Raw genomic sequence first — 25,606 nt, forward strand, 5'->3', positions numbered from 1 at the left:
AATTGGCCAAACGCAAAAGAACAGCGTTTTGGCCGTTATCCGGAAAGAGTCTATTTATCCGGATTCAACGTCCCTTCTGAAAAGCGCATCCTCGGGTGGCATCATGCTAGATGAGCTTGCGAAGTTGCTCCAGCGTCATGAATGTGATGATGGTCTGCGGTCCCAGCCGAATGTATGCAGGCGTCCACCCTTTAAACAGCCCCCGAACACCTTCCTTGCGTACAATCTTGACAAAGCAGTCCACCGCACCGGCGTACTCGGCTTCCGCCGTTCCACTGTGTGCCATGTTCATCAGTCGTGTCTTGACCAGGTCCATGGGTGCACACTACGCATATCAACCCCGTCAAGATCCATGGTTCGTCAAGTCGTCCTTACCGCCGTGGTTGCGACCAATCCCGCGGCCATACTCGCGACAAAGTGCGTTATGATGTTGTCGTGAAGCCCCACCCTCGTCATGAGAAATCTTTTGAACACATCGTACGATGCGATTTGTCCAGACGTGAGCAGCATGGCGCGGATCATGTTGGGTCGAACTCCGCGCATGAGGACACCGCGACCTTCCTCGTTTGACACTCGAACGAGGCCGTCGACGGCGTGCGCGTAATTCCGGCGCTGGGCCGGTGGTAACCTCCCATCTGCTTGCATGCGAACGTTGACCACATCTGCGGGATTGCCGCAAAATCCACCGACGGCGCCACCGAACATGGACAACGCAATGTTCTCCACAAGAGGCAACGCTTCGCCATTGTTGCGTTCAACGGCGACGTCCTTGAGATACTGGTACACACCAAATCGAACGGTGGAGTACGTGCCTTCTCGCATCAACCCACCCGTGATGCCGCGGTAAAACCCACCTAGACCTTCCACTTGAATGATGGAACGCACGGTGCCGAGGAGCGAGAGGTGGAGCTCCTTGGACGTTTGAAGGCGAACCTTGAGCAGGTCCATGGGGTGAGTAAAGCAGGCTGCCGTCATGGCGGACACGCCGCCGAGGCAGTAGTACACCGGTGGCTTCTGATGTACTATCGTCGTCGGCTGGGCGACCATTAGATCGTCGCGAACTTTGAAGATTTCATGTGATTGGATTGGTGGATATTTTATCAATTCGGCACTTGATTGGACATAATTTCAAGAAAGGACGACCAATGAATGCTTTCCAATCAACGCCCCATTAATTCACACACAAAAAACGATGCCGTTTAAAGCGCGGTCCAACGACCAGAACAAGGTCATCGTCATTGGCATCGCCAAGAGCTTGGATGATGCAGGGCTGAGCGACATGTTTGGCCTCCACGGCACGGTCGCGGACGCCAAAGTAGTGCTGGACGACAAGAAGCAGTCCCGTGGGTTCGGGTTCGTCACGTACGCGAGTGCCGCGGCCAAGAACAAAGCCATCAAGCACATGAATCAGTCGTCGGTGGACGGACGCGTGTTGACCGTGCGGGATGTCATTCCCAAGGCCGATCGAGACGGATACGACGCCAAGAAGGACGAGAAGCAAAAGGTGGGGGTGTGTTGGGCGTTTCAAAAGGGACTTTGCGACAAGGGCGACGCGTGCAAGTACCCGCACGAAGCCAAGGACGGCGACTACGGTTCTTGCTTTGAGTTTGTCCAGTCTGGCAAGTGCAAGCGCGGCGACGAGTGCAAGTTTGCGCACACGGGTGGCGCCAAATCAACCGACTCGTTGAGCCAGGTCGGGGACAAGAAGGCGAGCGTTGGTGACCCGTCGGACGGGAAGCCGCGTGTGTGCTTTGCGTTTCAAAATGGCAAGTGCCATCGTGGTAAAGCGTGTATGTTTGTGCATTCCCACTTGGAGGACCCGGCCAAGGACGGACAGCCAGACTCGAAGAAACGAAAGCGCGATGACTACAACCCGAAGGAGCGACTGGCGGCGCTAGTGGCAGCCGAAGACAAGGCGCGCAAAGTATACGAAGCCGCAAAGAAGGAGCGACAAGAGTTGGAACGCCAGCTCGACGTGAAGCCACTTTTGCCCGCCAAGAAGACTGGTGTCAAAGCCAACGATCAGCCCGCAAACAACGAAATCTCTCTGGAATCGGACCAGAACGTGAAAGTTGAAGTTAAAATCAAGGCTGAGCGAGGCCAACAAGCCAAGGTGGCCCTCGCGCCAGCCGTTGAAAAGTTGACTAAGATCGTCACGCACGAGAAAGGCACGCCCCATGCTGCGACACTGCGCCATCCAAAAGTCGTGGCCGAGCACGACAACGAAGCCGACAGCGACGACGACGGCCCGCCTGTGAAGCAAGCCGCCTTTGATGATGACGACGATGATGATGGGCCCCTGTCGTTTGTGATTCAAAACGCGATCAACAGCATGAAAAAAGTGGACGAGGACTTGGCAGAACCTGAAGTCCCTGCTGCTAAGCCCATCAAACCAGTCAAGACGGCGCCCAAAGCAGTCAAGTACGTCGCAGCGCCTCTTGACGACGATGTCGACATGGGCGCCGCGTTCGACGACGGACCACCGCCCAAGAAGAAGAAGAGCAAGCCAGACGATTCGCGCCTGAAAGCGTCAGATCATAGACGGCTGCGTCAGCAACAAAAGAAGGAAGCCCTGCAGCGCCTCAAAGCCAAAAAAGAGATTGCTGTGTGATTCATGTATTACTCCGGAGTACTCCGGAGTAATAGACACACGTTAATTAGTCGGACATACTTGGCATTTGTATTGGACTTAAGGGGAACATATTTTGTCCGAGTGAAAGTGTCCAGAACGGAATATGTTCGGACATACTTGTGTATTGTATTAACCCGCATAAGAACGATCAGCTTTACAGTAGCGAGCGACGACAGAGCATCCGCCCACAAAATTGCGCCACCGCAGCGTAGCGGAGGTCGTGTGTATAATTTTGTGCAGGCGGTGCCTTGGCGAGGAGTGAGCCCCAATCGTGCACTTCACCGAATGTCCAATCGATTCCTCTTGTCGGGAAAAGCGGCAGGTAGGCCGCAGGCCGTGCCGCTACCCGGACAAGGCCTGTGGTACAACTATTCGCATTTAATGCGTAAATTCGGTTAAGTGCGTGTCCGAAGCACATATAATTATAAAAAAAAGTAGAAAAACAATCTCCCCGTCCGGGAATTGAACCCGGGTCACCCGCGTGACAGGCAGGTATACTGACCACTATACTAACGAGGATCTTATATTGATGAAAAGTAAACAATTGTATTATGATGCGACACCCAACAGAAGCGATATATTAAAATTATATTGAACAAAGTGTTAGGACCACTAGTTCTTACTGTTCTTACTACTACGTACTAGTAGTATGTACTACTACAGCAGCATGTTGTAAGAGGCAACGTACCGTGGTGTGTAAGCCCCGACTTGACGCCAACGGAAGCGCTTTGTTGTCGTTTGGCCTGGGGGCCATGGACTTCGTTGGACAATGAAATGGGGCGGTGACCCCCAAAGTCGTTTATCCGGATGTTTTATCCGGATCCGCCGAATGCGCCAAAAAGTGGAAACCCGTTGAGCAAATACATGAGTACAACGATGGATGGATCTGTCTACGTCGTGGACGAAGTGACGCGGGCTGTGTCCTCGGTGGGGAGTGCTCGTGAAGCGCAAAAGCTCTACCGATATGATCCCACGAACGTTGTCCCAGGCGTCGAGCTCCTCTACAGCCTCAGCCTTCCGCTTCCTATTGTGAACAAGATCATCAATTTTGTTGGTATTTGGACCCGCAGAGCCGAAGAATTGGCTCACAGTGTCAACGGTCGTGCTGATCTCGACTCAGAAATCCTTCGTCTTGTTGTGCCTTTCGATGATGCTGTTGATATGGTGGCACGAGTTCGTCCACCGGAGGAACTCGTGTTCGATTGTGTGTCCCACGACCAAGGCTGGGCCACCGACAGCCCTGAACTAAACCACACGTACCAAGGCTGTCACAGCTGGATTGAGTTTGAAATCCAAGATGCTCACGGTGTTACAATTGTGCCTCGTCGCGACGTCTGCCGCAACTTCCGCGCGTCGTCGTCGTCTCGTCATCACATGCTCATTGTCCGTGATCGTGATGTGCTGGAGAATGTCTTGCCTGGACACAGCATCGTGGTGCACATGCGAGCTCAATACGGCGGCTGGGCCAACCACGTCGATTTTTGCCGCGTTGCTCTTCACCAAGTTGCCCACGTGCGCGACGAAGTGGATCGGTGCATTTTCAACCACTTTACAGAACATCTAACAACCACGACGGACATCCCGTTGTAGGTAACGTTACGATCAGTGGGTAGCAGGATCGTTTTTTACATGTTGATACTAATTTACTATTGATGCGTGTTGCCAGGAACCATATTGAAGGAAGTCTAGAGTGTGACCTTAGCGTTCAATTTGGCAGTGGGAAGCCAAGCAAGCATAACGTTACTAGTTAGTAGTTGGAACAATGCTCTTTGGAGCATTTAACAAAATCCAGTTTTTCCCTCATCTCCGTCTAGGGATCACGCAATTGTCAGGGTTCGATTCCCCATATGCAACTGTATCCGAGATTATGTCGCAGTGACAAACTCTCATCGTCGCTCGTACCAAACCAGTGAGTTTTCAGAAATAGCATGAGCCAATCAAAATCGATTTAGCTCTTTTTTTTTCACGATTACTCGATCAATTTTTCACCAATCGAAAATCTGAACCGTAATTAGCATATCTCCAACTAAGTCGTTAGAACGGCTTATTTTCCTAAAAAATGTCTATACAATGTTGGAATGTACAGCTGTCGAAAGACAAGGAGTCTTTAGATGTCACTTGCACCATAAAGTAGAGTGAGTAAATATAAACTCAACGGTGTATTCGATTTGGGACGTTGTCGTGTTTCACGCGTCCATTTCCGAAAGAATGCTCAAGCTGATCTACCATATTGTCGGCGCACGGGAGCCTTGCGCCGTGAAGATCGATGCGAATCAGTTTGTGGCGGACCTCAAAAACAAGATCAAGGAACAGAACCCCACGTTGGTATCGCCCAGTGTGATGGACCTCCACCTCTACCAGTCGTTGAAGGATGCAACTTGGTTGTCCGCAGAAGACTTGGACCAGATGATATCGGATGGAGTGATGGACGCGAATCTGGCAACTATCCCACGAATGGAGCCCACGGACGATCTTGCGTACTATTTTGGACCCAATCCGCCACTGCACACAAAGCGATGCATGAGGTTTTTCGTCTTCATGAGGAAGCGATGCAAGCTATTGCAGCTGCCGATATGCGAGGCATTCCGGATACCTGCTCTGATGCAGGTTTGGGAATAAAAACGCTTGAAGAGTTGGAACAGGGCAAGGCGATTGCAAACTTTGTACCAAACGTGGAAGCCCCAGCGTTTTGGTCGCAAGCCGATCAAGCAAATGCCAACGGCATTTTGGTGGAGATGGCTTTTGTCGCGTTTATCACTCCGTTTTTCGATGCCGTGCTCGCAAACTGTGACATGGTGTTCGTCAACAGCGAGCAAGTTGCATGGATGCCTCAGGGACCACCATTGCCACGCTCAAGTACAAACCTCAAACCGGTTCGATTTGCGACCTACCGTGGAATGTACCATGCCACGGCCGCGCCCATGGACCACGTGCATTATTGCCCGTCGGAGCATGCGTTTCGATTTGGTGAGCCAGAAAAGCAATTGATGGGCTGCGTCGTCCTCTTTGAGAGCAAGCTCCGTATAACCGACTCTGCGTTTGGCCAAGTGGTGAAGTATCTACTCCGTCTTTTCCCAACGGGGTTCGGAAGTGCTGTGCTGTTCGACCTCCGCTCGTTTTGGCTCACCACGAGGCTTCAAGACTGTCATCCTACACGTTAAAAAAGCCAATTGTGTAGACGGTGGCTCCAAGGCGCTTTTTGAATCGTTCGTATCCGACCAAACGTGGATGCGTCGGTTGACAACAGTCTGATTGGCTCTGGGGGTGGACGTCGTGGAGAGCGGCGCGTTCCTCGGTCGTGGTGCCCACGGTCGTGTGTTCAAGGTCGAGCGGAAAACCGACAAAAAAGTGCTAAAACTTGTCTTGTCGACTCAAGCTCCACGTCTGATCTCTATCGCGAAGAGTGGGCCCTGAAGTATGCCAAGCTCACAGGTTTGACGGCTCACATCGAGTATGGCCTCATTAATTTTCCAGGGGGTGCTGCGTTATTGGTGACTCCAGTGGGGGCTCCTCTGCCTCGACCGACGACACTACAGGAAGTCGTCAACCTCTTTGACCTGCTCAGACAGCTCCATAAGAAGAATGTGATCCATGGAGATCCCCGCGTGCCGAACGTGATCGTCGTCAAGGACAACGGCAAGGACAAGCTCCTATGGATTGACTTGGTGGAAGCTCTCGAGGTGGCACCGGCGTTTTGCACGACGGATGCTGCTATTCTCACCCGGTCGATCCTCCGCTTACCACATAGGTCTCTGCTGGAGGAGCCCTTGGAGTCGCTGACCGACGAGTATGGCGAAGCCCCGACGAGTGAAAACGCCCACCGATTGGCCACCGCAGTGTTCCAGTCCACCAAATTTTCAGCCTAGTGGGTGGAAGCCGTGGATAGGATGATCGGTTGTGACATCATCAATGATACCGCAGCATTGCATGGATGGATATTTAAACTACCAAATGTATACCTTCATGAAACGCATGAGTTGCAACGTGTTGTGCTTTCACCAAGTAGAATAGGATCATACCGTATACCTCTCGCTTCAGTACCTATGTTTTCTTTGGTTGGACCTAATAATAATGACGAACATTTTTATTGGGGGGAGTCAATATAGGATTTTTGTAAAAAAATCAGCTTTTTGCTTTTCGTTAACAATAAATCAAAAGCACCTCGCGTAATGGTCGAAATATCTTTCAAATGTCGCATGCAAAACTCGCATAACATTATACTTCGTATATTATAAGCTTGAGCTCTAAGAGCATCTCCAACGGTGTTTTTATTTCTATTTCAATTCGAAGTTACGGATATAGAATAGAAATTCTTGCACTATCCGGAGGGTTTGTTGCTATTTCACGCGAAAATAGAAATTCTGCGAGTCGAAATTTCTAAAAAGTCCGGATAGTGCCAAAATAGCAACCGTAAATACGAAGTTTGACTTTAACCTATGCTTTAGCAATAGGTTAGAATTTACCGTTGGAGATGCTCTCCAACGGTAAATTCTATGCTTAGAGCATCTCCAACGGTAAATTACACAATTATTAACTGTAAAAATGGTCAAATATACAGCACTTATGTGTAAAATAATATACTTCATTAAAATGAAAACTGTAAGAACAAATAATTAATTAAATAGAAAACGGTCGTGGATGGTCTCGACTAAGTAAATTCCCTCTTCACTGTAGGCTTCCGTGTCAAATACGGCATTACCGATCAAATTGTCCGATATATTGGATATAGGTATGCATGTATTGAATTTAAGTTACAGTTAGTTTATGATCATGCCCACGACAAGACATTTGTGTCCTGTACAATATTGTTCTGGTTGGGGGTGTACCTAGTTTTCTCTAATTGGATAGAAATACCCAATCACCACGAGTTTAAAACATTTCATCCAATGAAATAGAAATACTGCTATGTATTTAGACCAATGCGCATGCCTGAATAGTTTTCAAGGTACCGTTTGGAGCTGTACCCGTTGGATTGGAGCTGTACCGTTTTGATCAGATTTCACTGACATTTTCATAGGAATTGCGCGTGTAAATATTCTGAGATGCCTGCTCAATAACTCGAAAAGTAATGTGAATCAAGGTATTGTTAATGGCAGAAACGAATTCACTGAGGAAAACTACGTATGCCTACAGAATTTCATATATTCTTTCTAAAAATCTCAAATACACAAAAAGGGTTATGAATGGTCTCGACCACTGTTAAGCCATGAGCTTTCGTCACATGCATCGTGACTACTCGATAGTATACTGCTACAGGTATGTTAATAGGTAAAGCTCGCGTTTTCATTTGGCCGTTGAACCGCCTTTTTTTGTCATCATCAAGGCGTAACGGCTGACAGTTTCATACAACGTTTCACGGCAACCCATCGTCACTAAACCATGTGCGACTCCGTGACGCCTAGCCCTCCGTTCTCTCTCCTAAAACACGACGATGCATTCCTCGTGGAAGCGAGCTCTACATCGCGACTGACTGCGACGGAGTCCAAGCCACAGTCCACCAAAGGCACGATGGGCGGGGACCCATTGGTGTCGCCCGAGCTCATGAAGGCCATGCTTCCATCGAGGCAGTTTGTTATATGTATAAATACCATCGTCCTCATAAGGATAATGTAGAGAGTGGAAGGACGACCGCGGCAAATGGCAACAGAACGTGTCGCTTGCCCCCAGTAGTCGCGCCGAAGTGTTGGATCTGCAGGTAGATACATCTTCCTATTAAACCAGCCTAGCTTGTTGTTTTTCACATGGTTTAAATGTGTGGTCATAGGCTGCATTGGAGTCCAATTTGGTGACCGAACAAGCCAAGAAAGTCGGCATCTGCGCGAATCGAGAGCGCCTTCACGCCCAGTTGTTTGGTTCGTAGAGTTAGTGGTGCTATCTTATACTACCAAGTCTATTCCATTCCGTAGATGAAATCATCCGACAAGTGATCCTGGCGTGCCCCGAGCGCGGTCGGTCGTTGCTGCGTGTAAGGGACGAAATCCGCATGACAATTGAGGCATACCAAGCGCTGTACAACACGAGGTACATGTGAAGCTTCACAGTGAGTCGTCATGTTCGCTGTAGTTTATCGTTTGGCATTCGAAAGACGGTGCTGGCGGAAGAAGGGACCCAGGAAGCCGAAGACAAAATCGCCCAACTGCAAGACGAGATCCAACGATTGCAAGAACAAACGCTGCAGTGGTCACATCGCAGCATGGTGTTAACCAGCTATTACGCGAACGAGCGGGACAAGCGCACGACACAACAAAATAACGTCGTCGCAGCGCTCCAAACTCAGATCCACCAATTTGAAGCGTTTCGAGATTTGACGAAATAAATGGAGATGTGGATGATGCTAGCCAATCATATGTCTCGGCACAGTTTGTGCTGTTATGGGACATTTGAAAAAATCGACAATAATACTCCGGAGTTCTATTAATTACATTAATTACCATTCTTCGACGACAGTCGTTTCAACGATGTTTGAGTGAAAGTTGGAGAGGGTTGGGACGTCATTTTCTTCGGAATCGTCAGAGTCAATCGCTCGTGGCTTGGAATACGTTTCGAGCTCGGATTGCGCCTTGGCCACGCGGATCATTTCCATCGAAAAGCTCGTCGTACGATGGGCGCGCTCGGACACTACAACCAAGTTTTAATCGATCGGTCGAGTCCATATATATATATATATATATTGCATGAATATCTCGCTTGTGTTTGTACCAAGTCCTCGAACTTTCGACCACAACGCCCGCCCTTGCAATTGATAAATGGCATCTGTTTGTAACAACTGCAGCACTTGCAGCATCGTGGGTCTATCATCAGGCGACACATCCAAACACGACTACCACAACCCAATCATAAAATTCATCACGCTGGGTCTCGTAGTCAATTGTTGTACCACAATCAAATGCCGAAGTGCTTCGGGGAGCCACGTAGGCAACGCCGGGCGTAGCCCATTCGCGGCCACTTCGAGCATGATCTACGAACTTGGAATCAATTTTTACCAAGGAGGATGCGACGACCCCCCACCTTGTACGCAGACATGGTCTTGGTCTTGTCTGCGTACGGCGTCTTTCGTGTGATCAATTCGGTCAAGATGATGCCGAACGCGTACACGTCGGACTTTAGGCTGAATTGGCCGCCCGTGACCACTTCGGGCGCAGTCCACAGGGGCGTGCCCACTTGTTTCTCGTTGGCTTTGAGTTCTTCCATCGATTTACTCATCCCCAAGTCGCATATCTATATCAAATATATTTGATAGGTCGTGCATTGTCAGGGGTTTTGGGGTTTCGTTCAAGTCGATTCGAAATTGGAGTGGGGGGTACCAAATCCACGGACAATCGATCGGCCAATCAAAACCCAAATCACGAATCAAGTAGCCAATCAAATCCGCTATTCGACCAATTCAACATCGAATCAGTGTGTGACTTAAATTAGTGTGACACTGGACGACTCTTACATACAAAAGTCAATACAAAAAATCGATCGATGGAGTTGGCGTGAATCAGCACAAAAGTCCAAATTTGGGGTCAAAGGACAATCATATTTTTTAATACCTTTGCCGTATAAGTGGGGCTGATGAGGATGTTGGAGCTTTTTAAGTCACGGTGAATGATGTTTTTGCTGTGGAGGTAGCAAATCCCGCGGGCAGAGTCCACCGCAATGCGATGAAGCGGGTCAGACCACGACTTGGCCACGCGCTTGTCGTGGATAATCACGTACAAATCTCCATGGCCGACGTATTCCAACACGAAGCCAATGTTCTACACAATAGAAATACAACTGTTCCTATAAACGTACATACATATAGGTGGTACCGACCGAATACGTATTCCAACTAGCGCCGATAAACTGCACAATGTTGGGGTGCCGCAGCTGGCACATGAGCAAGATTTCGTCGGTGAACTCTTGGACGGCGGCGCGGGTGATCTTGTGTCGATGCATTCGCTTGAGCACCACCATCGTGCCGCAGAATTCGGCCAAGATCACTTCCCCGTACGCGCCTTGTCCGATCACTCGCTTCAGGGTCAGTTCTTCTAGGGGGATACGGTATGGCTAGGGGGAAGAATAAATTACTTCGACTTTTTCTATACTCCAAATCAATGATAGTACGAACTTGGAGTTTCGCGCACAACTCTGCGTTTTCATCGATGGTTTGGGCCACGGCTTGCATTTCTTCAGCTTTGCATTCGTTGTACACAATCAATTCCAAAGCCTAGTGGGTGTAAAGTGCAATGAAAGATCGAGTAGTTGTACGTGGTCGAGCTGGTCGCGAAGCACTTCGGCCGACTTTTCAGCGTTGTAGTAGTACAAAAAGTTGGTACGATGGCACAAGTCCAATTCGCGCGTGATTTGGAAGCAGAGCAGTCCACTGACCATAAAGTACACGTACGCCTACATACAAACCATTTGTCTAGACTCGGAGTTTCGGGGTTACCTCTTCATGGGGAATCACATGCCAGTATGCAGAATTTGACATGAGAGCCACAATCAACGCAAACCAGGCCAACACGGTGTGTACCAAGTCGCAGTGGGACGCCGAGACCACCACCTACGAAATTTATTCTATAAAACAGGTTTATACACATTGGAATTGGACCACCTGCGTGACGAGGATTAAAATCGTGTTCACTGCCACGACCAAGTCGCCGTAGTTGCCAAGGGTTGTGGCAAAGGTCGCATCAAGCTGGGACAAAGCATCGATTGCCTCCCTAAATTTTGAATCATGAAGCGATTTCAGTGACGTGGCAGCTCGTACGTCGTTTGGGCGTTGGAGGGATCATTCGCAACAAGGGCATTTACACTTGCCATGTACCTACGACGAAAAATGTCATGAAGCTACCCATATGCACAGTACCCTTACTTTGTGTGAAGGGTGTGCAGGTTCACTTCGTAAATGCATCCCGTCCGCACCATAAGTCCAGTACACAGCATTACCATCGCAAGTGCAATGATCCACTACGTGTGAAATATATTTCATGCGATATACACATATATGTGATGCATGTATACCTTCCACCTTTGCATATACCATAGCCAGGCGTGGGATGTAACGTGATTTGGTTTGAGTACGATAAAGGGGACCAGCATCACAATGTACGACCACTGGGCCAGCTCCGTGTGACCGTACGTTGCCAAGTATTTGTCTGTGGAGGACCTAGTTCTCGCTACATAAGACTGGTGAAGTCGTTTTGTTATACTTGCGAGAATGTAAAGTCCACTGTCGTCACGAGCATGTGCACCAGCACCACACACAACATCAGTGTCCGCGCAGACGTCGAGTAGAATGCAACGCTCCACGTCTGAAATGCCATCTCCGTCGAGCTAGCCACGAATCGGTTGGTCCATTTGGATGTTGTGTCGACGGTCTTGTGTTGCGTGAGCATGCGCTTGAACACCTACCGGTCATTTGAGTTGGCATTTCATGCACAAACGTACTCGGTCAACGTGTTGAGGCTGAATGTCCACGGAAGACTTTGGTTGAAGAATTGCCTTGTACTTTTCTGTGACATCGCGTCGACTGGAGCTTGACGGTAGGACCCGCTCCTTGCCATCGGCGAAAGCCATCAAGGCCACGTTGCAAACCGCTAATTATAGCCGTCGATTTTGCATTTTGGCTTTGTTTAGCCACATTGACCTCCTACTTGAGCCAGACGAATGGTCGCGGACGACGACGATGGTGCTGGAGAAGGGGACTACAGCTGCTGAACTCGCAGTGAAGTCTTTAGTGAGGCAACGATGTTGACTTCGATTATATGAAGTTCTTGGTACATTCTTGCTCACCACTTGGATAGTGAAGGCAGGTGCGATACCGTTGCGTGCCGGGTCAATATGGTTTGCGGAGTACGCGATGGAATGAACGTTGTCGTCGTCCTCGTTAGAGATCACTGGCGGTAGAGAAGGGCGATATCAGTGGCCGCTGCCCATGATGATCTATGTAGAATGAGGAGTGCTACGCGTATATAGTTACTGTAGTCGATGGGTTTGGATAGAGGAAGGTGAGGAATAAGAGCGTGTGCTGTGCAGCATTTACTCAATACCACACCGATGGTTGGGGATTATTGGAATGTTGTTGCCTTCCCTGTCTCCGTGTGAAACGTCAAGGCATTTGCGCGTGCGCTGCGAATACAAAGTACTCTGTGTTACTACTGTAGTATGTACAACGGGAAGGAATAATCAAAGGCAGGGCTGAGTGCATTAATCCAAAAGTACATGCGTGGAGCAGCTACTCGGTACTACTGGTAGTACTAAGCAGTATAGATGTACGTTGTTGACGCCTTTATGGCTTCAGTAGCATCTTGAACTTTGCGCAATAGTCATTGCACACGTGTGTGGCAAAAACTTGGCCATGCCTCGTGGCCCCAAGTTTGTGCCGCCAGCGAAGCGCACTCCGATGATGCAGTGGATGGCTGGGTCGGTGAGCACAAGCGTGTGGTGGTCCACTCGCTGGCCTTGCAAGTCCACGACCATCAAATACCCGTTGGTGGCTGCCCACGTCCAGTGAGTAAACGCCACTGCATACTGCACGCACGGTTCAGTTGTCGCGAGGGGGGAGTGCCAGTCGACGCTGTTTGAGAAGCGCTCAAAATTGGACAACAAGCGCTCCATCGCGACAAACTCGACGGGCTCGTCAAGCTTGGCCACACTGGCTTCCAGAAACGTCAGCGAAATGAACGTTGAGTGATTCTTGTTCATGAGATTGTTGAACGCTCGCGTCAACGCCACCGCCATCGCCTGCCCTTCCCTCGTTTTCATGTGCCTACACATATCATCGGCATATAGGGGGGCTCCCAACACACCGTCCTTCACACCCCTGGCCCCAAAGAAAGCGTTAGCTACTCTTTGCCCCCACAACGATGTCGAGTTTTGCGGTTGCAAACCCAACGTTTGAGCATAGAACGCTGCACGCTCGCAACCTCGGGCGAAGGGGCGCGGGGTGATGCGGATGACGCGTTGGCCGACAAACGTGGACATTGGAGCATACAAATCCTCTTTGGACAAGCTTGCGGGGTCGCACTCATATCGGGCCGCCGTGACGTGTCGAGTTTGCAGCGATGACCATAAGGGGGGTCGCGTGGCAAACTTATAGGTAAACTCAGGCGCGCCAGCTTGAACGTCAGTCGCTCGGTCGCACGCTACCGTTTGCTGCGTGGCCGTGGCCACGCTGCTGCACACGTTGACCGGATCGGTGACGTTGAACACCGTCACTTGCGACCATCATGTTTGTCAAGTTCGTCAATTTTCCAAATAATACCGCACGTTCAGTGACTCCAGTAGACCAAAGATGGTCGATGGCGATTGGTCGGTCGCACGGATGGCCGTTGAGGAAGCGATCATCACCATTTCAATACGTCGTGCCATGGGGCGGGGCATCGCCAATGTGAAACAACACATTCGTGCAATCTGGTTGGCAGGGGAGCCGCTTCGACGCCACCCAGAGCCCCCCAGCACATCTTCGGGGAGAGCCCCCGGTGGCGGAAATCTTTTGAACGAAGTGCTGGAAGGCCGCCATGTCAGTCGTGAATGGAAACGTTTGAATCGAGTTGGCGGTCCCCGTGGTCTTTGTACCTCACAAACGCCACATGCAGCACCAGCCCTAGGCCTCGGCGATAGCCCTGATTTGGGTCTTGACGGCGTGCATGTTTGAGAACATGCTCCCAGTCGTGTCCATGACAAACGCGAGGTACACTTCTTGCGTCCGCTGCAAGCTCTGGAGGATGCGACCTATGGAGGTGACTTTAAGGGACCGACCGGATGGTCTCCAACGTGCGATCGAGGTCGGTTTGGACGTCCTCGGTCGACACATTCCATTCTTCGTGCTCGGTAATACTTGTGATGGCGTCTCGTCGCTGAAACGATCGTGTTACCGTGTCGGGATGGGGCTGGTTGGTCGAGCTTGCAAACGACGGGGGAATGTACGCTGACGGACCCACGTTGAGCTCGGACTGCAGATCATCAAAGTTGAATACCCAGTCCCCCAGTTCAGAAATGGTGTGGGGGGTCGAGGACACCAGTTTTCAAACCCCCCATCGCGCAAAACATTGTTCAATTGAAAATTTGCATTGTCAGGCCGCCGTTGAAACCCATCACGAGTGAAGACAGCATTGGGCTCAAGGGGTAGCAACGTTGAGCTTGCTGACTTGTTGCGCCTCTCGAGAACACAAACCAACGATGTGGATTCAAGTTCTCTTCGAATTCGACCCAACTCTTATATTCAAAGTACGTACAGTTAAGCTCTGGATTCTTGGTTATCCATCTTTGGTCAATTCCCTTTCAATCATTACGGCCCGACAGCTTCACAAACTGCGACATTCGTCTGCTCCATTGGTACTGTATCAGCCCCTCGATTTTATTATGTACTTCGACGCAATCGATTGTTCACCCATCAATATTGGAAATAAAGCGACATGGGGGCTAAGGAGTCCATTCAACGGAGGTCGACGCTAGTTTGGGGCATTGCTCGACATTGAACGAATCGTTGAGGGCACAAGCATATTGCACTCGCACGCGACCGTACTTGGCATGGTTGCTCCAGCCAGGAACCAGCGCCCGGAGGTACACAATGACGTGGCAGCCTGGCGTGAGGCGATCCAAAAGGGCACTATCGGTGATGTGCAGAATGTGGCAACGATACGAGGCATGGGCGAAAGTTGCGGCACATGTCTGCTCGAGGCCACATCAGTGCACCAGTGGCATCCAGTACGTCGAATTCGACCCAACTATTGCATCCAAAGTACGTGGAGTTGGATTCTGGCATGTCGGTGGCCCATCCTTGGTCATGCGAGACACATTCAATCGTCAGAGCCCGACACACTGAGACATGGACCGATGGGTATGCGTCGACCGGAATGGTCATACGCACGTATTCCCGCTCCATTGGCGCCCATCCTTCCACGACTTCGCGTGTGTCCGTTTGGTGGTGTACCCATACCCCTGCGGAATCAAGGATGCAGTTCACGAGAGCCAGCGGCAGGCCACGCAGGCTCAGCGAGCACCCGACAGAAACCACGTCAGCAGTCGAGTACGGTGTCAAGTTCAGCGACGGAATGTCCGACGATGCCAGTTCCGATGCAACTTAAGTCTCAGGATTTACGAGCCAAATTGGAAGGGTCTTGGGCTCTTCGTTGTCCGAAGACGCAGAGCTGTACGTCAGCAAGTGCATCGTCACCAGCAACTCACAAGATCGTTTTGGATACTTTGGATTGGCCCAAAAAACAACCAATGAAAGCACTCTTAGTATGATGATTAGCAAACATCCTCACCGTTCGTTGTCCAGCTTACAACGTTAATGTAAACTTACCGAAAGCTGAAAGCAGAGCCAACACATAGTACCATAACGTTACCGGTACATCAATCAGGCTTGTCGATCATAACATTAACAGGTAATGTTACGCAGGCGACTGGGGTTCTGCGCAGTAGCAGTTTACGTTGAAACGTCTTTCCTAATTTGCGCACCCACCATTATTGCGCCAGTCCATGCGAATTATGGATGTAATGATGAGTAAATCCACGGTAATCGTGAAATACAAGACTAACAGGAACACAAAATGCTGTAAACTATGCGAGTGTCCCAAGACACTGCGACCAATGACCTCATGCGAGCAAGTTGAAGGCCGTTCATTCTCCGCGGTACAATGGGTCTTAGTGACCACGAAATAAGTCACTATTGAAACGGCCGCCATCGTTGAGAAACCACCGCGACCTGTCAATTCAATTCCTAATATCCCAAGTACCACACACAAGCATAATGGAACTGATGACGCCTGAGACCACCGTGGCCGAACGGTCCAAGCACAAGGTCACGCTCAACGTGTTGTTTTCGTTGATTGGCATCGGGTACCTCTTCCCGTTCTCGGCGCTCACGCAGCCCGTGGACTACTGGAAGTTCCTGTTCCCTGACGTCAACATTGAGTTTTACATCACGTGTGTATTCTTGTACACGAACTTGATTACGCTGGGCCTCGTGGTTGCGTTTGGGTCGACCGACACGGCGACGTACGCCAGCCGCATCGTGGGTGGATTCGGGGGCCAGTTTCTTGTGCTCATGATCGTACCCACGGCGTACTTTGTTGTGTCGTCCCACAATGCGTACATGGCCGTGGTGCTCGTGGCCACGGCGTTCGCAGCCGTCGCGACCGCTTTCCTGGACAGTTGTGTCATTGCGCTGGCGGCGACATACCCCGTGCATGCTCAAGAAGCGCTCCAATTTGGCGTGGGGCTGAGTGCGCTGATTGGGAGTGTGTTCCGGGTCTTCACCAAGCTCGTTTTTCCCATCGACGCCGTCGTCGAGTCGAGCGCGATGTACTTTTACATTGGCGCCATCACCGTGGTCGTCTGTGTCGGTGCGTTCCACATGCTCATGCGTCTGAAACGGCATGTCGAGTTTGAACCCACGTCCTCGTACCACGCGCCACCAATCGACGTTGCTTTGTCGCCCATGAATCGGTGGAATGTCCTTCGACAATGCTATCGCCAGGAACTGCTCGTGACGCTCTCGTTCTTCACAACGCTGTGTCTGTGGCCGCCCCTCGTCACAGAAATGACCAGCTTCAACTTTCCCGATCTCCAAAGATCGGGGTGGTGGCCCCTGATCCTCCTCACCGTGTTCTCCGTGATGGATTGCATCGGTCGTGTATTGGTGCCGTATCGCTTTGGCTTGACCAAGGACACGATCTGGAAGCCAGTGGTCCTGCGTATGCTCTTGATTCCGTGCATCGTCATGACGGTGCAGCGCGTGTGGTTCACGCACGACGCATGGTCGGTCTTGTTTGTCGTGCTCTTGGGGCTCTCGAACGGGTACTTTGGCTCGCTCACGATCCTCGTGGTCAACGAAAGTGTGGACGAGCGAGATCGGGGCGTCGCGGGCACGTTCACAGGTTTCTTTTTGATTGCCGGGTTGGTCCTGGGGTCGACTATGGGCTTGATTTACATGCATGTTACCCATCCTTGAGCCTGTAATTGGATATTATCAACTATCAATAGTTCAACATTCATAATAAATCTTATACAGTTGGATTATCAATTAATTATCAATAGTACAACATACATAAATCGTATACACTGTGATATCCTCAACTCGTTCCTTCGTACTTCAAAGTACTTCGTACCAGTATGCCATTTGACAGTGAGTTCAAGTGGGGATGTAGCGACGCTAAAAATAAATATAAAATAGAACTTGTTAATAATTTTTCTCCTTTTTATTATTCCAAAAAATTGTTTTACAGTTCATAAAATCCTTTTTTATTTATTTGTTACTTAGTAATATTTAAATTAGAATGAATATTCTGATTATTTGAAAACAAACTGTTTTACTGCAGTAAGCGTGAATATATATATATATATATGGGCATTATTTTGATGTTTGTTTACTGGAATTACATTGTAGCATGGACTGTGAATATGGACATTGTAGTGTCGAATCTTACACGAGTACAGAATGCCGAGTGAATTATCGTGAATGGGAATATTCATTAGTCTATTCAAGTGCTATGTACGCAACGATGTTATGCCTAGCGGCTCGATATAACGGCAGACTCTTCATCGCGAAGGCCCCACCACTGGCGAAGGGAGATGCTGGCGTACCGCGCGTGATTTGACCACGCGTTAAACTCTGCGCGAAGGTGGAGCACGACGTGACATCCTGGTCGCAGGCGATCCAGTATGGCCTTGTCAGTCACTCGCAAACGGTGGCGGCGAAAGGGTTTCGAAGCTCGCAAATTGCGACACATTTCTTGCCGGGGCAGGACAACCGACCCATTCGACACATCCACGACCTCGAATTCCACCCAGCTCCAGCAGTTCTTGTACGAGTGGTTGTCAGCATCATCGCTTGCCCACCCTTGGTCGTGAGACACGCACTCAATGACGAGACTCGAAGAAAGCACTTCCAGGTGTGGCGTCGACGAAATGGGAACAACGAAACGAAGGTACTCGCGATCCAACGGTGCATTTCCGACGACCAGGTCGTGCGTGTCCACGGCATGATTTGTACATATATCCGCCATGTACGCAATGAGATTCACTAGCGCAACCGGCGCGCCACTGACACGGCTGAGAATCGATAAAGTGTCTGCCACTTCAGTGGCCAGGTAATTCACTTGACGGGTGGCTGGTTCACATGGGATCTCCGTCGCTTCGTGCGTGACATTGTCCACTAGCCACACGGGAAGACTTAACGGGTCTTCGAACGTCGGCGGTGGTGGTGGCGGAGTTGGTCGCAGGATACGACGTTGATGGAGCAGCATATCGCTGCAACAGTGTTGGGACGATGCGCAAAATGCAACCCTGCAACAAACATTCCAAATGATATCCAATCAACTCGTAGTAAGCAATAATTCACTCTTCTTTCTAGTACATACATTCTTGTTGCAAAATTACAATTACTGTAACATGTTACTTTTATACTACGCTACACTAGTATTAATAGTATGCCACGTTGGTTTCTTCAGCTGATGCCGCACTTATCGTCGGGGTGTTTGGTGGTATTATTGGGGGCTTGTCCAGCCTCGTGTGGCGAGGGAGCAACTGTAGCATCTTCCTTGGGTGGTTTAACTGTCCTGGGCTGCGTAACGTCCACCCATTCTTCTGTCGTCGAAAGGGGCATCAAGGGCTTCACAGGGGACTCCACCGTTTCCCAGGTGTCCTTCGAAGCTGCTTCAATCGTAGTGACGTCGGTAGCACTGACAGTCGTCATTGGATTCTCCACTGCACAACTCGATGGCGCATTGGTTGCGGCAGGTTTCTCCAAATCATAGTTTCGTGTCGCGGCTGTGCTGACGACAACAGGCAACGTCATTTCTCGATTTCGTTGGACTTGGTCATCGTCGACATCACCAGACAACGTCACGGCAAAGTGTAATGAGATGCCGGCATACTTGACGTAGTTGCTCGAGCCTTTCTTATCTGCCCGCACATGGAGCACCACGGAGTGGCCAGGAAGAAGGTGCTTTAATACTTGGGGATCGTCTACTGTTAGCACGTGGCAGCGGTAGTCTCGGCACGAGCGAAACATGCGACAGACATCCTGGCGAGGCTATATCACCCGTTGGTGAGCGTCGAGGATTTCAAACTCGAGCCATCTGTGACAGCGTACGGGGGACTGATGTGTGACTGCCACGCCACCTAGATCTCGAGACACACATTCGAATGTGAGGGCAGAGGGGAGGGGGGATGTGGTCAACGCGGATGACACCACTGGCGTGGGCAGGCGAAGTCTCAAGTATGCTTCGTCCATGGGGGCGTAGCCATCAAGAATGTCATTCGTTTCTTGAACGTACGCGGCGAAGACGTTTGCGCGATCGAAAATGACCCGGATCACGGCACTGGTGAGGCCGCACCGTCGAAGCAGTTGCACCATAATCGCAATGTCGGCTGGCAAATAAATCGCACGACGAAAAGACTGAAGAGCCGCGGCCGTGGACGAGAACTCGTTGGCTACCTTGGTCACTGGATCTACATGCCACAGCTCCGACCGCTCCGACCGCTCCAACACTCGACGATGCATCCCAACCCAGGCAACTCGGTGTCAACTGGATTATACACTGTATGGGGTTGATTCCTGTGGAGAGGGATTTTTGGCCGATGGAGTAACCGTCAATCCTAATCCATAGTGGCCGCGGTTGAAACTTCGTTGGATGGCGGTCCTTGGCAGTTAGTATATATATAACGGTTGATGCTGAGCCGTGGTTGAAAGGGATAGCGTTAACGTTTGTGTTGCAGAGGCTCAAGCACTATTGTTGGTTAACTGGAACGCGATGGCATTTTTTACGACATAATGGGTTAGCTCACTGTACAATAAGATCGTAAAAGCTGAACCACAAGTGCCATCATGCTATCCAGATTCAAAGGCACGAGTTGACGTGGCATCACGTGCTGTCCCGGGTCCACACGTAGCAATGCAGTCTTTGCCCACTTGCGGAGTTCAAATTGATCCACTTCGTCGCGCACGTGGGCAACTTGGTGAAGAGCAACGCGGCAAAAATCGACGTGGTTGGCCCAGCCGCCGTATTGAGCTCGCATATGCACCACGATGCTGTGTCCAGGCAAGACATTCTCCAGTACATCACGATCACGGACAATGAGCATGTGATGACGAGACGACGACGAGGCGCGAAAGTTGCGGCAGACATCGCGGCGAGGCACAATTGTAACACCGTGAGCATCTTGGATTTCAAACTCAATCCAGCTGTGACAGCCTTGGTACGTGTGATTCAGTTCGGGGTTTTCGGTGGCCCAACCTTGGTCGTGGGACACACAATCGAACACGAGTTCCACCGGTGGACGAACTTGGACGACACCGTCAATGGCAGAATCGAATGGCACAACAAGATGAAGGATTTCTGTGTCGAGATCAGCACGACCGTTGATGCTGTGAGTCAATTCTTCGACTCTGCGGGTCCAAATACCAACAAAATTGATGATCTTGTTCACAATAGGAAGCGGAAGGCTGAGGCTGTAGAGGAGCTCGACGCCTGGGACGACGTTCGTGGGATCGTATCGGTAGAGCTTTTGTGCTTCGCGCACATTCTCAACCGAGCACACAGCCCGCGACACTTCGTCCACGACATAGATCGGGCGATTCATACTACCAGAACCTGAAATCGTTTTTCAAACTTACGGTTAGCTCATTCCTGTAATCTCTTCTGATTGGACTAAGGTGATCTCCTCGTTGATTGGCTTGGTTCAAGACATTGTTATAATTCATCCTCCTGACATCGTTTAGGGAAAACTTAATTCACAGTCATTCGGTGAGGAATCAATGTCAGCGTTTACGTAAAAGTCCAATTTATAGTTAACAACACGTTTTCGGAGAGACTGTCGTGGAAGGCATATAACTGGACTCATAGGGAATCCGACTATTATTCTACAATACGTTACATGTAGCCAAAATCGAGGCCTACAGTATTCGGGAGATATGATTGAAATCTGTTTTCTGTTATAATTCATTATCATTCACTCCACTGCAGCTGAAAACAAGAGGTCCAATTTAAGGTGCACATTTTTAAGCTTAGTCTTTGTGTACCCATTCGCATATTTTTTGGGCGGTTAGGTTAAAAACTGCCTTTCTAGGAATCGATTGGCTGATTCACGTGCACCTTAAAATGGATCAGGCACCTTAAATTGGACTTTTACGTTATCACCTTCACTCTATCACCTTCACACAGAGTCTACTACGTAGTAATTGCTTCAGCCAACCTATAAGTAACATACTCGCTAGCTATGTCGACATCACGGACTATTTCTGCGCCTTGTTCATCGATATGTTCGGTTAGCGTTGCGTCATGCTCTAGTACTTTCTAGGGGGCCTATCAAAATGCACCACTACTGTATGTCAGACCTCCCAATGATATGCCACCAGTATATATAAAAGTCATGCATTCAAGTACAGTATCTCACGTCTGGGCTCACATACAGCGCTCATTTCGCCGCGGAATTGCCTCATAATCCAGAAAATCACATGAAATATAGGCGAAAATATCGGCATCGTAAAGTGGTGCAAATAATGATATGAGACCCCATGAATCCAGTTGTTACTCATGTGTGATTGGCTTAAATGCAATATCCTTTTAACCAATCACAAAGACAGCAAATGTCTGTCCAGTGACGACTGCGATTTGACGATCGGAGGCATGGGGCTCGAGAAAACGGCGGGAGTTCAAATGTGGGCGGGAAATAATGATATGACAGTCACGACCTTTTCCCATTTTGAGACAACACATCCAAATCGAAGGTAATTGACACACAGACTACACCTACAAGTCAAACTCACAACACAACACACTCTAGGCATTTACTCAATGCCCAAGGGTGATCCTTTGACGGAAGACGAGAAGATCGAGGTTCTCTTGCATCGTCGCGAAGGCAAGTCCACCAACAATATCACCAATGAATTGGGACGGTCCGGAGCCGCATCCAAAGATTCCTGGACAATCCAGCAGCGTAAGGGACTGCATGCATGCCGAAAACTACCGTTTCCAGCAAGACAATGCTTCCATACACACGGCGCGCTCTGTTATGGAGTGGTTCGATGAGCCTGCTGTTGCCGTGGACGTTATCCAGTGGCCTGCCAAGACACCGGCCTTGAATCCTATCGAAAACCTATGAAGTGTCATGTCTCGAAAGGTCTACGACAAAGGAAGACGCAACGTAAAAGTCCATTTTAAGAACACTTTTTCTAGTGCAATCTACTGTAGAGAGTACACTGTAAGATGAAACAACATCAAAACATGGTGTGCCAGCATATTAACCTGTGCGGCAGGTAGAATAGGATATACAACATAGAACAAGGATGAAGTCGAAATGAACACACATGTGGATATGCTTGAAGAAAGCACTCAGACCAACCAAGTGATGATCACAAGACTCCCATGAAGTTAATTTCGGAATATATACGTTGAAAGAGAAGTACTCGAGCATATGAGGCTTTAACTGAAACAACACGACCTACCTGTCCCCAGAAAGGCAACTTCTGACACCATACATACTACCTGCCGCCATGAGATCAATTTCATGACATCATTTACACTTGTTTATAAAGCAGGTGGTTAAGTGAGGAGAAGGTGCTTTTACAAAGCACTCACACCTATGTTGTTGAAATGGAGATTGTGCGTTGACGAAGTCTATTCACATTCATGCTGTCGAAGGCCGGAATCCGAAGTCAAAACTCACGCTTTCAGCACCTAAATGCACATTGACCTCTCCTCTCATGAACAAGCTGCAGTCGAACTATCAGCCCACACAATGTTGGGATCTGTATCTTGACTTTCGAGCTTGCAATACTCGTCGGGTACCAGGGGATCATGGAACGCGAGATCCACGTGTTGTCCAGCGTGTGCTACATCAAAGCTACGTCCGCCAACGATGTCCATTCAAGCAAAAACTACTACTGGCTGCGAAGCTACATACTCGTTGAGGCTGTGTTGTATCACACGTGTGAAATTCATGACAAATTCATTGTACATATATATTGGTGACGACTGAAGCCATTACACGATAAAAAGCTCAGTGGTTGTGGTACCTACTCAGCTTTTTATGTCGTGCAATTGCTTCAGCGGAAACTATAGTCAAACTACTTCGTGATACCAAAGCAGGTCGTACGACAGTCAACCCCCGATATATATGCAGCCCCGAGCCAATATAGCTTTATAGAGGTACATCTGTGAAAGGGCTATGAAGTATCCCGTTTACTATATGTGGAGATTGATGGTATTTGATGAACATAAACTAGTCCTAAACGTCCAAATAACCCACGCGTTTTGTGAAATGTGGTCGCCCAATTACTCAAAGCAAGTACAACGTAAAAGTCCATTTTAAGAACACTTTTTCCGAGATGCTGCCGTGGAAGGCATGTAACTCGACTCGTAGGGTATCGGATTATAATTCTACAATACGCTACATGAAGACAAAATCCAGGCCTATTCATTGATATTGGACTCTTTACGAATTATTCACGAACTCCTCTCAGTATTAATACATATTCACTTTATGAGTTTGTCGCAGAAACAATTATCCAGCGATCACGGCGACTGCACTTGCGGCGACAACACGCCCGAATTACTTGTTCAACGCTCAGGGAGGTACACAGTGGTGATGACTGTATGCATGACTCATATATCTTATACGTAGGTAGGTCAATTGCACCGAGCAGTGTCCCGGGCATGCACACTGTGGCAGGCCAACGACCGCGGCGACGGCCGATGGATCCTGGTGCGACCCAAACACACCAGTGCAACGTCACTGCCGCATGTACGCTCTGATTGTATTGTCTGAATTACGATTGAATGATATACACTGGTGGTGCGATAAAAATGTATGTTAAGGCATGCCCACAGCGGAAAACAAGAGTCTTTCTTTTCTGCGCGTCAAGCTCCATCAAGGATTCGCCTCTTCCGAGCTGGAGGTGTGTAGTGTAAGCTGAGAATACAATGATTCAAATTATGATTTATTAAGGTTGTGCTTTTTTATCAAGTCGTACAGAGTGTGGTAGGATATCTCGTTGACACGTCGTTTTGCTGCGCGATTACTGCCTGCAGCTGCGATGGCTAACCAAATCGACGTCATCGCAGTTTGATAAACCTCGTTGCGTTGATGAACTGTCATTGCAAAAACCTCGCTGCGGTTGAGGTCACAGGTTGTTAGAATGAGGTCAACCACAACTGTTGCCTTGGAAAAGTTGACTTTGTCCTTGTATCCAGGGAAATCCTTTCGCCGCAATTTGTAAAACGGCGGAATGTTCTCGGCAGAATTTTCGCACCACCACGCAGCCCACCAATCAAACAACTTGCTGTTGGGACACATCAATTTCCCAGTATAGGTTAATCCCACGGGTACAGTTTGTTCTTGAGGAGCGCACGTCGTTACACTTCGTAGGGAATCCTCTCCGAGGATATCCGTTGGCATAGGTTGTAAATGCTCCAAGAGCTGAGTCCGTAGTTCTGCGAATGACTCTTTCATCATTTTAAATGTGACGGGGGCCGAGTCCGTTGCTTGATTTTGGATTTTAGTGGCCACACTTTGCGGGATGGCGTCGATATTATCAAACACTGTTGTCTGAAACTCCTGGAGCCCACTTTCCAAACGGCTCAATCGGTCCATCATGGTAACGTGAGGGGGTACACCAGTTGCAACCATTCCAGTAGCTGCATTTAACATGACATCACCATGCACCCGTGCTGACAAATGGCTCAGTAGCCCTGACCGCCAAATTAGGGACAAAAATATAGGATGGCTAGCGTCCAAAGTTGACTTCAACCAATCACGATGATACGCCAACTATGCCAACAAGTACGGCATCACACATCGAAAGCCCGCAGGGTACTCAATTGAATAGCCGGGCAGAACTGATTCCCACTCGCCCAAGGAGGGTGCTGGGCCACCAGAAAAATGCGGCGGCAGGGATGCGAATGTGTTGGAAGTTAATGGTAAGCCTAACGTTTATTTTTTTATTTGAGAGGTTTATAATAATGTCACTGCAAAATAAAAAAATGGATATAAATA

The 25,606-nt window shown here is 49.3% G+C and overlaps 12 protein-coding genes and 1 non-coding gene across 13 annotated transcripts; 5 read left to right on the top strand and 8 right to left on the bottom strand.

The window, feature by feature from the left end:
* Nucleotides 1-1,180, bottom strand: H257_04852 (hypothetical protein). The gene is made up of 2 exons (XM_009829499.1): nucleotides 376-1,180; nucleotides 1-325 (listed from the first exon to the last, which is right to left on the bottom strand). The coding sequence occupies exons 1-2, from the start codon at nucleotides 1,045-1,047 to the stop codon at nucleotides 107-109; spliced, it is 891 nt and encodes a 296-aa protein (XP_009827801.1). The 5' UTR covers nucleotides 1,048-1,180; the 3' UTR covers nucleotides 1-106.
* Nucleotides 1,167-2,677, top strand: H257_04853 (hypothetical protein). Its single transcript, XM_009829500.1, has one exon. The coding sequence runs from the start codon at nucleotides 1,193-1,195 to the stop codon at nucleotides 2,609-2,611; it is 1,419 nt and encodes a 472-aa protein (XP_009827802.1). The 5' UTR covers nucleotides 1,167-1,192; the 3' UTR covers nucleotides 2,612-2,677.
* Nucleotides 2,678-3,079: 402 nt separating this feature from the next.
* Nucleotides 3,080-3,151, bottom strand: H257_04854. The gene has a single exon. It is a non-coding gene; the product is annotated as a tRNA-Asp (tRNA).
* A 330-nt stretch (nucleotides 3,152-3,481) lies between these two features.
* H257_04855 (hypothetical protein) lies at nucleotides 3,482-4,302 on the top strand. The gene has a single exon (XM_009829501.1). The coding sequence runs from the start codon at nucleotides 3,497-3,499 to the stop codon at nucleotides 4,220-4,222; it is 726 nt and encodes a 241-aa protein (XP_009827803.1). The 5' UTR covers nucleotides 3,482-3,496; the 3' UTR covers nucleotides 4,223-4,302.
* A 538-nt stretch (nucleotides 4,303-4,840) lies between these two features.
* Nucleotides 4,841-6,498, top strand: H257_04856 (hypothetical protein; the record flags this gene model as incomplete). Its single annotated transcript, XM_009829502.1, has 3 exons — nucleotides 4,841-5,239; nucleotides 5,275-5,687; nucleotides 5,880-6,498. The coding sequence occupies 3 exons, from the start codon at nucleotides 4,841-4,843 to the stop codon at nucleotides 6,496-6,498; spliced, it is 1,431 nt and encodes a 476-aa protein (XP_009827804.1).
* Nucleotides 6,499-8,011: 1,513 nt separating this feature from the next.
* On the top strand, nucleotides 8,012-8,948 carry H257_04857 (hypothetical protein; the record flags this gene model as incomplete). The annotated part of the gene is made up of 5 exons (XM_009829503.1): nucleotides 8,012-8,199; nucleotides 8,246-8,327; nucleotides 8,397-8,484; nucleotides 8,539-8,653; nucleotides 8,696-8,948. 5 exons carry the CDS (start codon nucleotides 8,012-8,014, stop codon nucleotides 8,946-8,948), a joined length of 726 nt encoding a protein of 241 aa, XP_009827805.1.
* Nucleotides 8,949-9,035: 87 nt separating this feature from the next.
* On the bottom strand, nucleotides 9,036-12,178 carry H257_04858 (TKL protein kinase; the record flags this gene model as incomplete). Its single annotated transcript, XM_009829504.1, has 14 exons — nucleotides 9,036-9,250; nucleotides 9,332-9,452; nucleotides 9,510-9,590; nucleotides 9,641-9,850; nucleotides 10,168-10,374; nucleotides 10,433-10,666; nucleotides 10,728-10,826; nucleotides 10,868-11,005; nucleotides 11,049-11,162; nucleotides 11,214-11,322; nucleotides 11,370-11,426; nucleotides 11,475-11,569; nucleotides 11,812-12,009; nucleotides 12,050-12,178. The coding sequence occupies 14 exons, from the start codon at nucleotides 12,176-12,178 to the stop codon at nucleotides 9,060-9,062; spliced, it is 1,983 nt and encodes a 660-aa protein (XP_009827806.1). The 3' UTR covers nucleotides 9,036-9,059.
* A 720-nt stretch (nucleotides 12,179-12,898) lies between these two features.
* On the bottom strand, nucleotides 12,899-13,984 carry H257_04859 (hypothetical protein; the record flags this gene model as incomplete). The annotated part of the gene is made up of 3 exons (XM_009829505.1): nucleotides 12,899-13,370; nucleotides 13,467-13,818; nucleotides 13,891-13,984. The coding sequence occupies 3 exons, from the start codon at nucleotides 13,982-13,984 to the stop codon at nucleotides 12,899-12,901; spliced, it is 918 nt and encodes a 305-aa protein (XP_009827807.1).
* A 223-nt stretch (nucleotides 13,985-14,207) lies between these two features.
* H257_04860 (hypothetical protein) lies at nucleotides 14,208-16,089 on the bottom strand (the record flags this gene model as incomplete). The annotated part of the gene is made up of 5 exons (XM_009829506.1): nucleotides 14,208-14,321; nucleotides 14,359-14,556; nucleotides 15,044-15,274; nucleotides 15,315-15,685; nucleotides 16,071-16,089. 5 exons carry the CDS (start codon nucleotides 16,087-16,089, stop codon nucleotides 14,208-14,210), a joined length of 933 nt encoding a protein of 310 aa, XP_009827808.1.
* Nucleotides 16,090-16,287: 198 nt separating this feature from the next.
* On the top strand, nucleotides 16,288-17,667 carry H257_04861 (hypothetical protein). The gene has a single exon (XM_009829507.1). It carries the CDS (start codon nucleotides 16,359-16,361, stop codon nucleotides 17,559-17,561), a length of 1,203 nt encoding a protein of 400 aa, XP_009827809.1. The 5' UTR covers nucleotides 16,288-16,358; the 3' UTR covers nucleotides 17,562-17,667.
* A 269-nt stretch (nucleotides 17,668-17,936) lies between these two features.
* Nucleotides 17,937-18,913, bottom strand: H257_04862 (hypothetical protein). Its single transcript, XM_009829508.1, has one exon. The coding sequence runs from the start codon at nucleotides 18,853-18,855 to the stop codon at nucleotides 18,121-18,123; it is 735 nt and encodes a 244-aa protein (XP_009827810.1). The 5' UTR covers nucleotides 18,856-18,913; the 3' UTR covers nucleotides 17,937-18,120.
* Nucleotides 18,914-19,408: 495 nt separating this feature from the next.
* Nucleotides 19,409-20,193, bottom strand: H257_04863 (hypothetical protein). Its single transcript, XM_009829509.1, has one exon. It carries the CDS (start codon nucleotides 20,112-20,114, stop codon nucleotides 19,644-19,646), a length of 471 nt encoding a protein of 156 aa, XP_009827811.1. The 5' UTR covers nucleotides 20,115-20,193; the 3' UTR covers nucleotides 19,409-19,643.
* H257_04864 (hypothetical protein) lies at nucleotides 20,188-21,205 on the bottom strand (the record flags this gene model as incomplete). The annotated part of the gene is made up of 1 exon (XM_009829510.1): nucleotides 20,188-21,205. A coding segment is annotated over one exon (816 nt), but the record flags the coding sequence as incomplete, so codon positions are not given.
* Between the last annotated feature and the right edge of the window lie 4,401 nt (nucleotides 21,206-25,606).

The sequence above is a fragment of the Aphanomyces astaci genome (genome assembly GCF_000520075.1).
Source record: "Aphanomyces astaci strain APO3 unplaced genomic scaffold supercont1.8, whole genome shotgun sequence".
NCBI lineage: Eukaryota > Oomycota > Saprolegniomycetes > Saprolegniales > Verrucalvaceae > Aphanomyces > Aphanomyces astaci.

Excerpts from the sequence above, each read along its gene's own strand:
- H257_04861 (XM_009829507.1), top strand. The coding sequence starts at position 16,359 with ATGGAACTGATGACGCCTGAGACCACCGTGGCCGAACGGTCCAAGCAC.
- H257_04853 (XM_009829500.1), top strand. The coding sequence starts at position 1,193 with ATGCCGTTTAAAGCGCGGTCCAACGACCAGAACAAGGTCATCGTCATT.
- H257_04855 (XM_009829501.1), top strand. The coding sequence starts at position 3,497 with ATGAGTACAACGATGGATGGATCTGTCTACGTCGTGGACGAAGTGACG.
- H257_04863 (XM_009829509.1), bottom strand. The coding sequence starts at position 20,114 with ATGCATCGTCGAGTGTTGGAGCGGTCGGAGCGGTCGGAGCTGTGGCAT.
- H257_04852 (XM_009829499.1), bottom strand. The coding sequence starts at position 1,047 with ATGGTCGCCCAGCCGACGACGATAGTACATCAGAAGCCACCGGTGTAC. Across the intron at positions 326-375 it reads GATTGGTCGCAACCACGGCG|TGTGCACCCATGGACCTGGT; the intron begins GTAAGGACGACT and ends TGATATGCGTAG.
- H257_04862 (XM_009829508.1), bottom strand. The coding sequence starts at position 18,855 with ATGCTGCTCCATCAACGTCGTATCCTGCGACCAACTCCGCCACCACCA.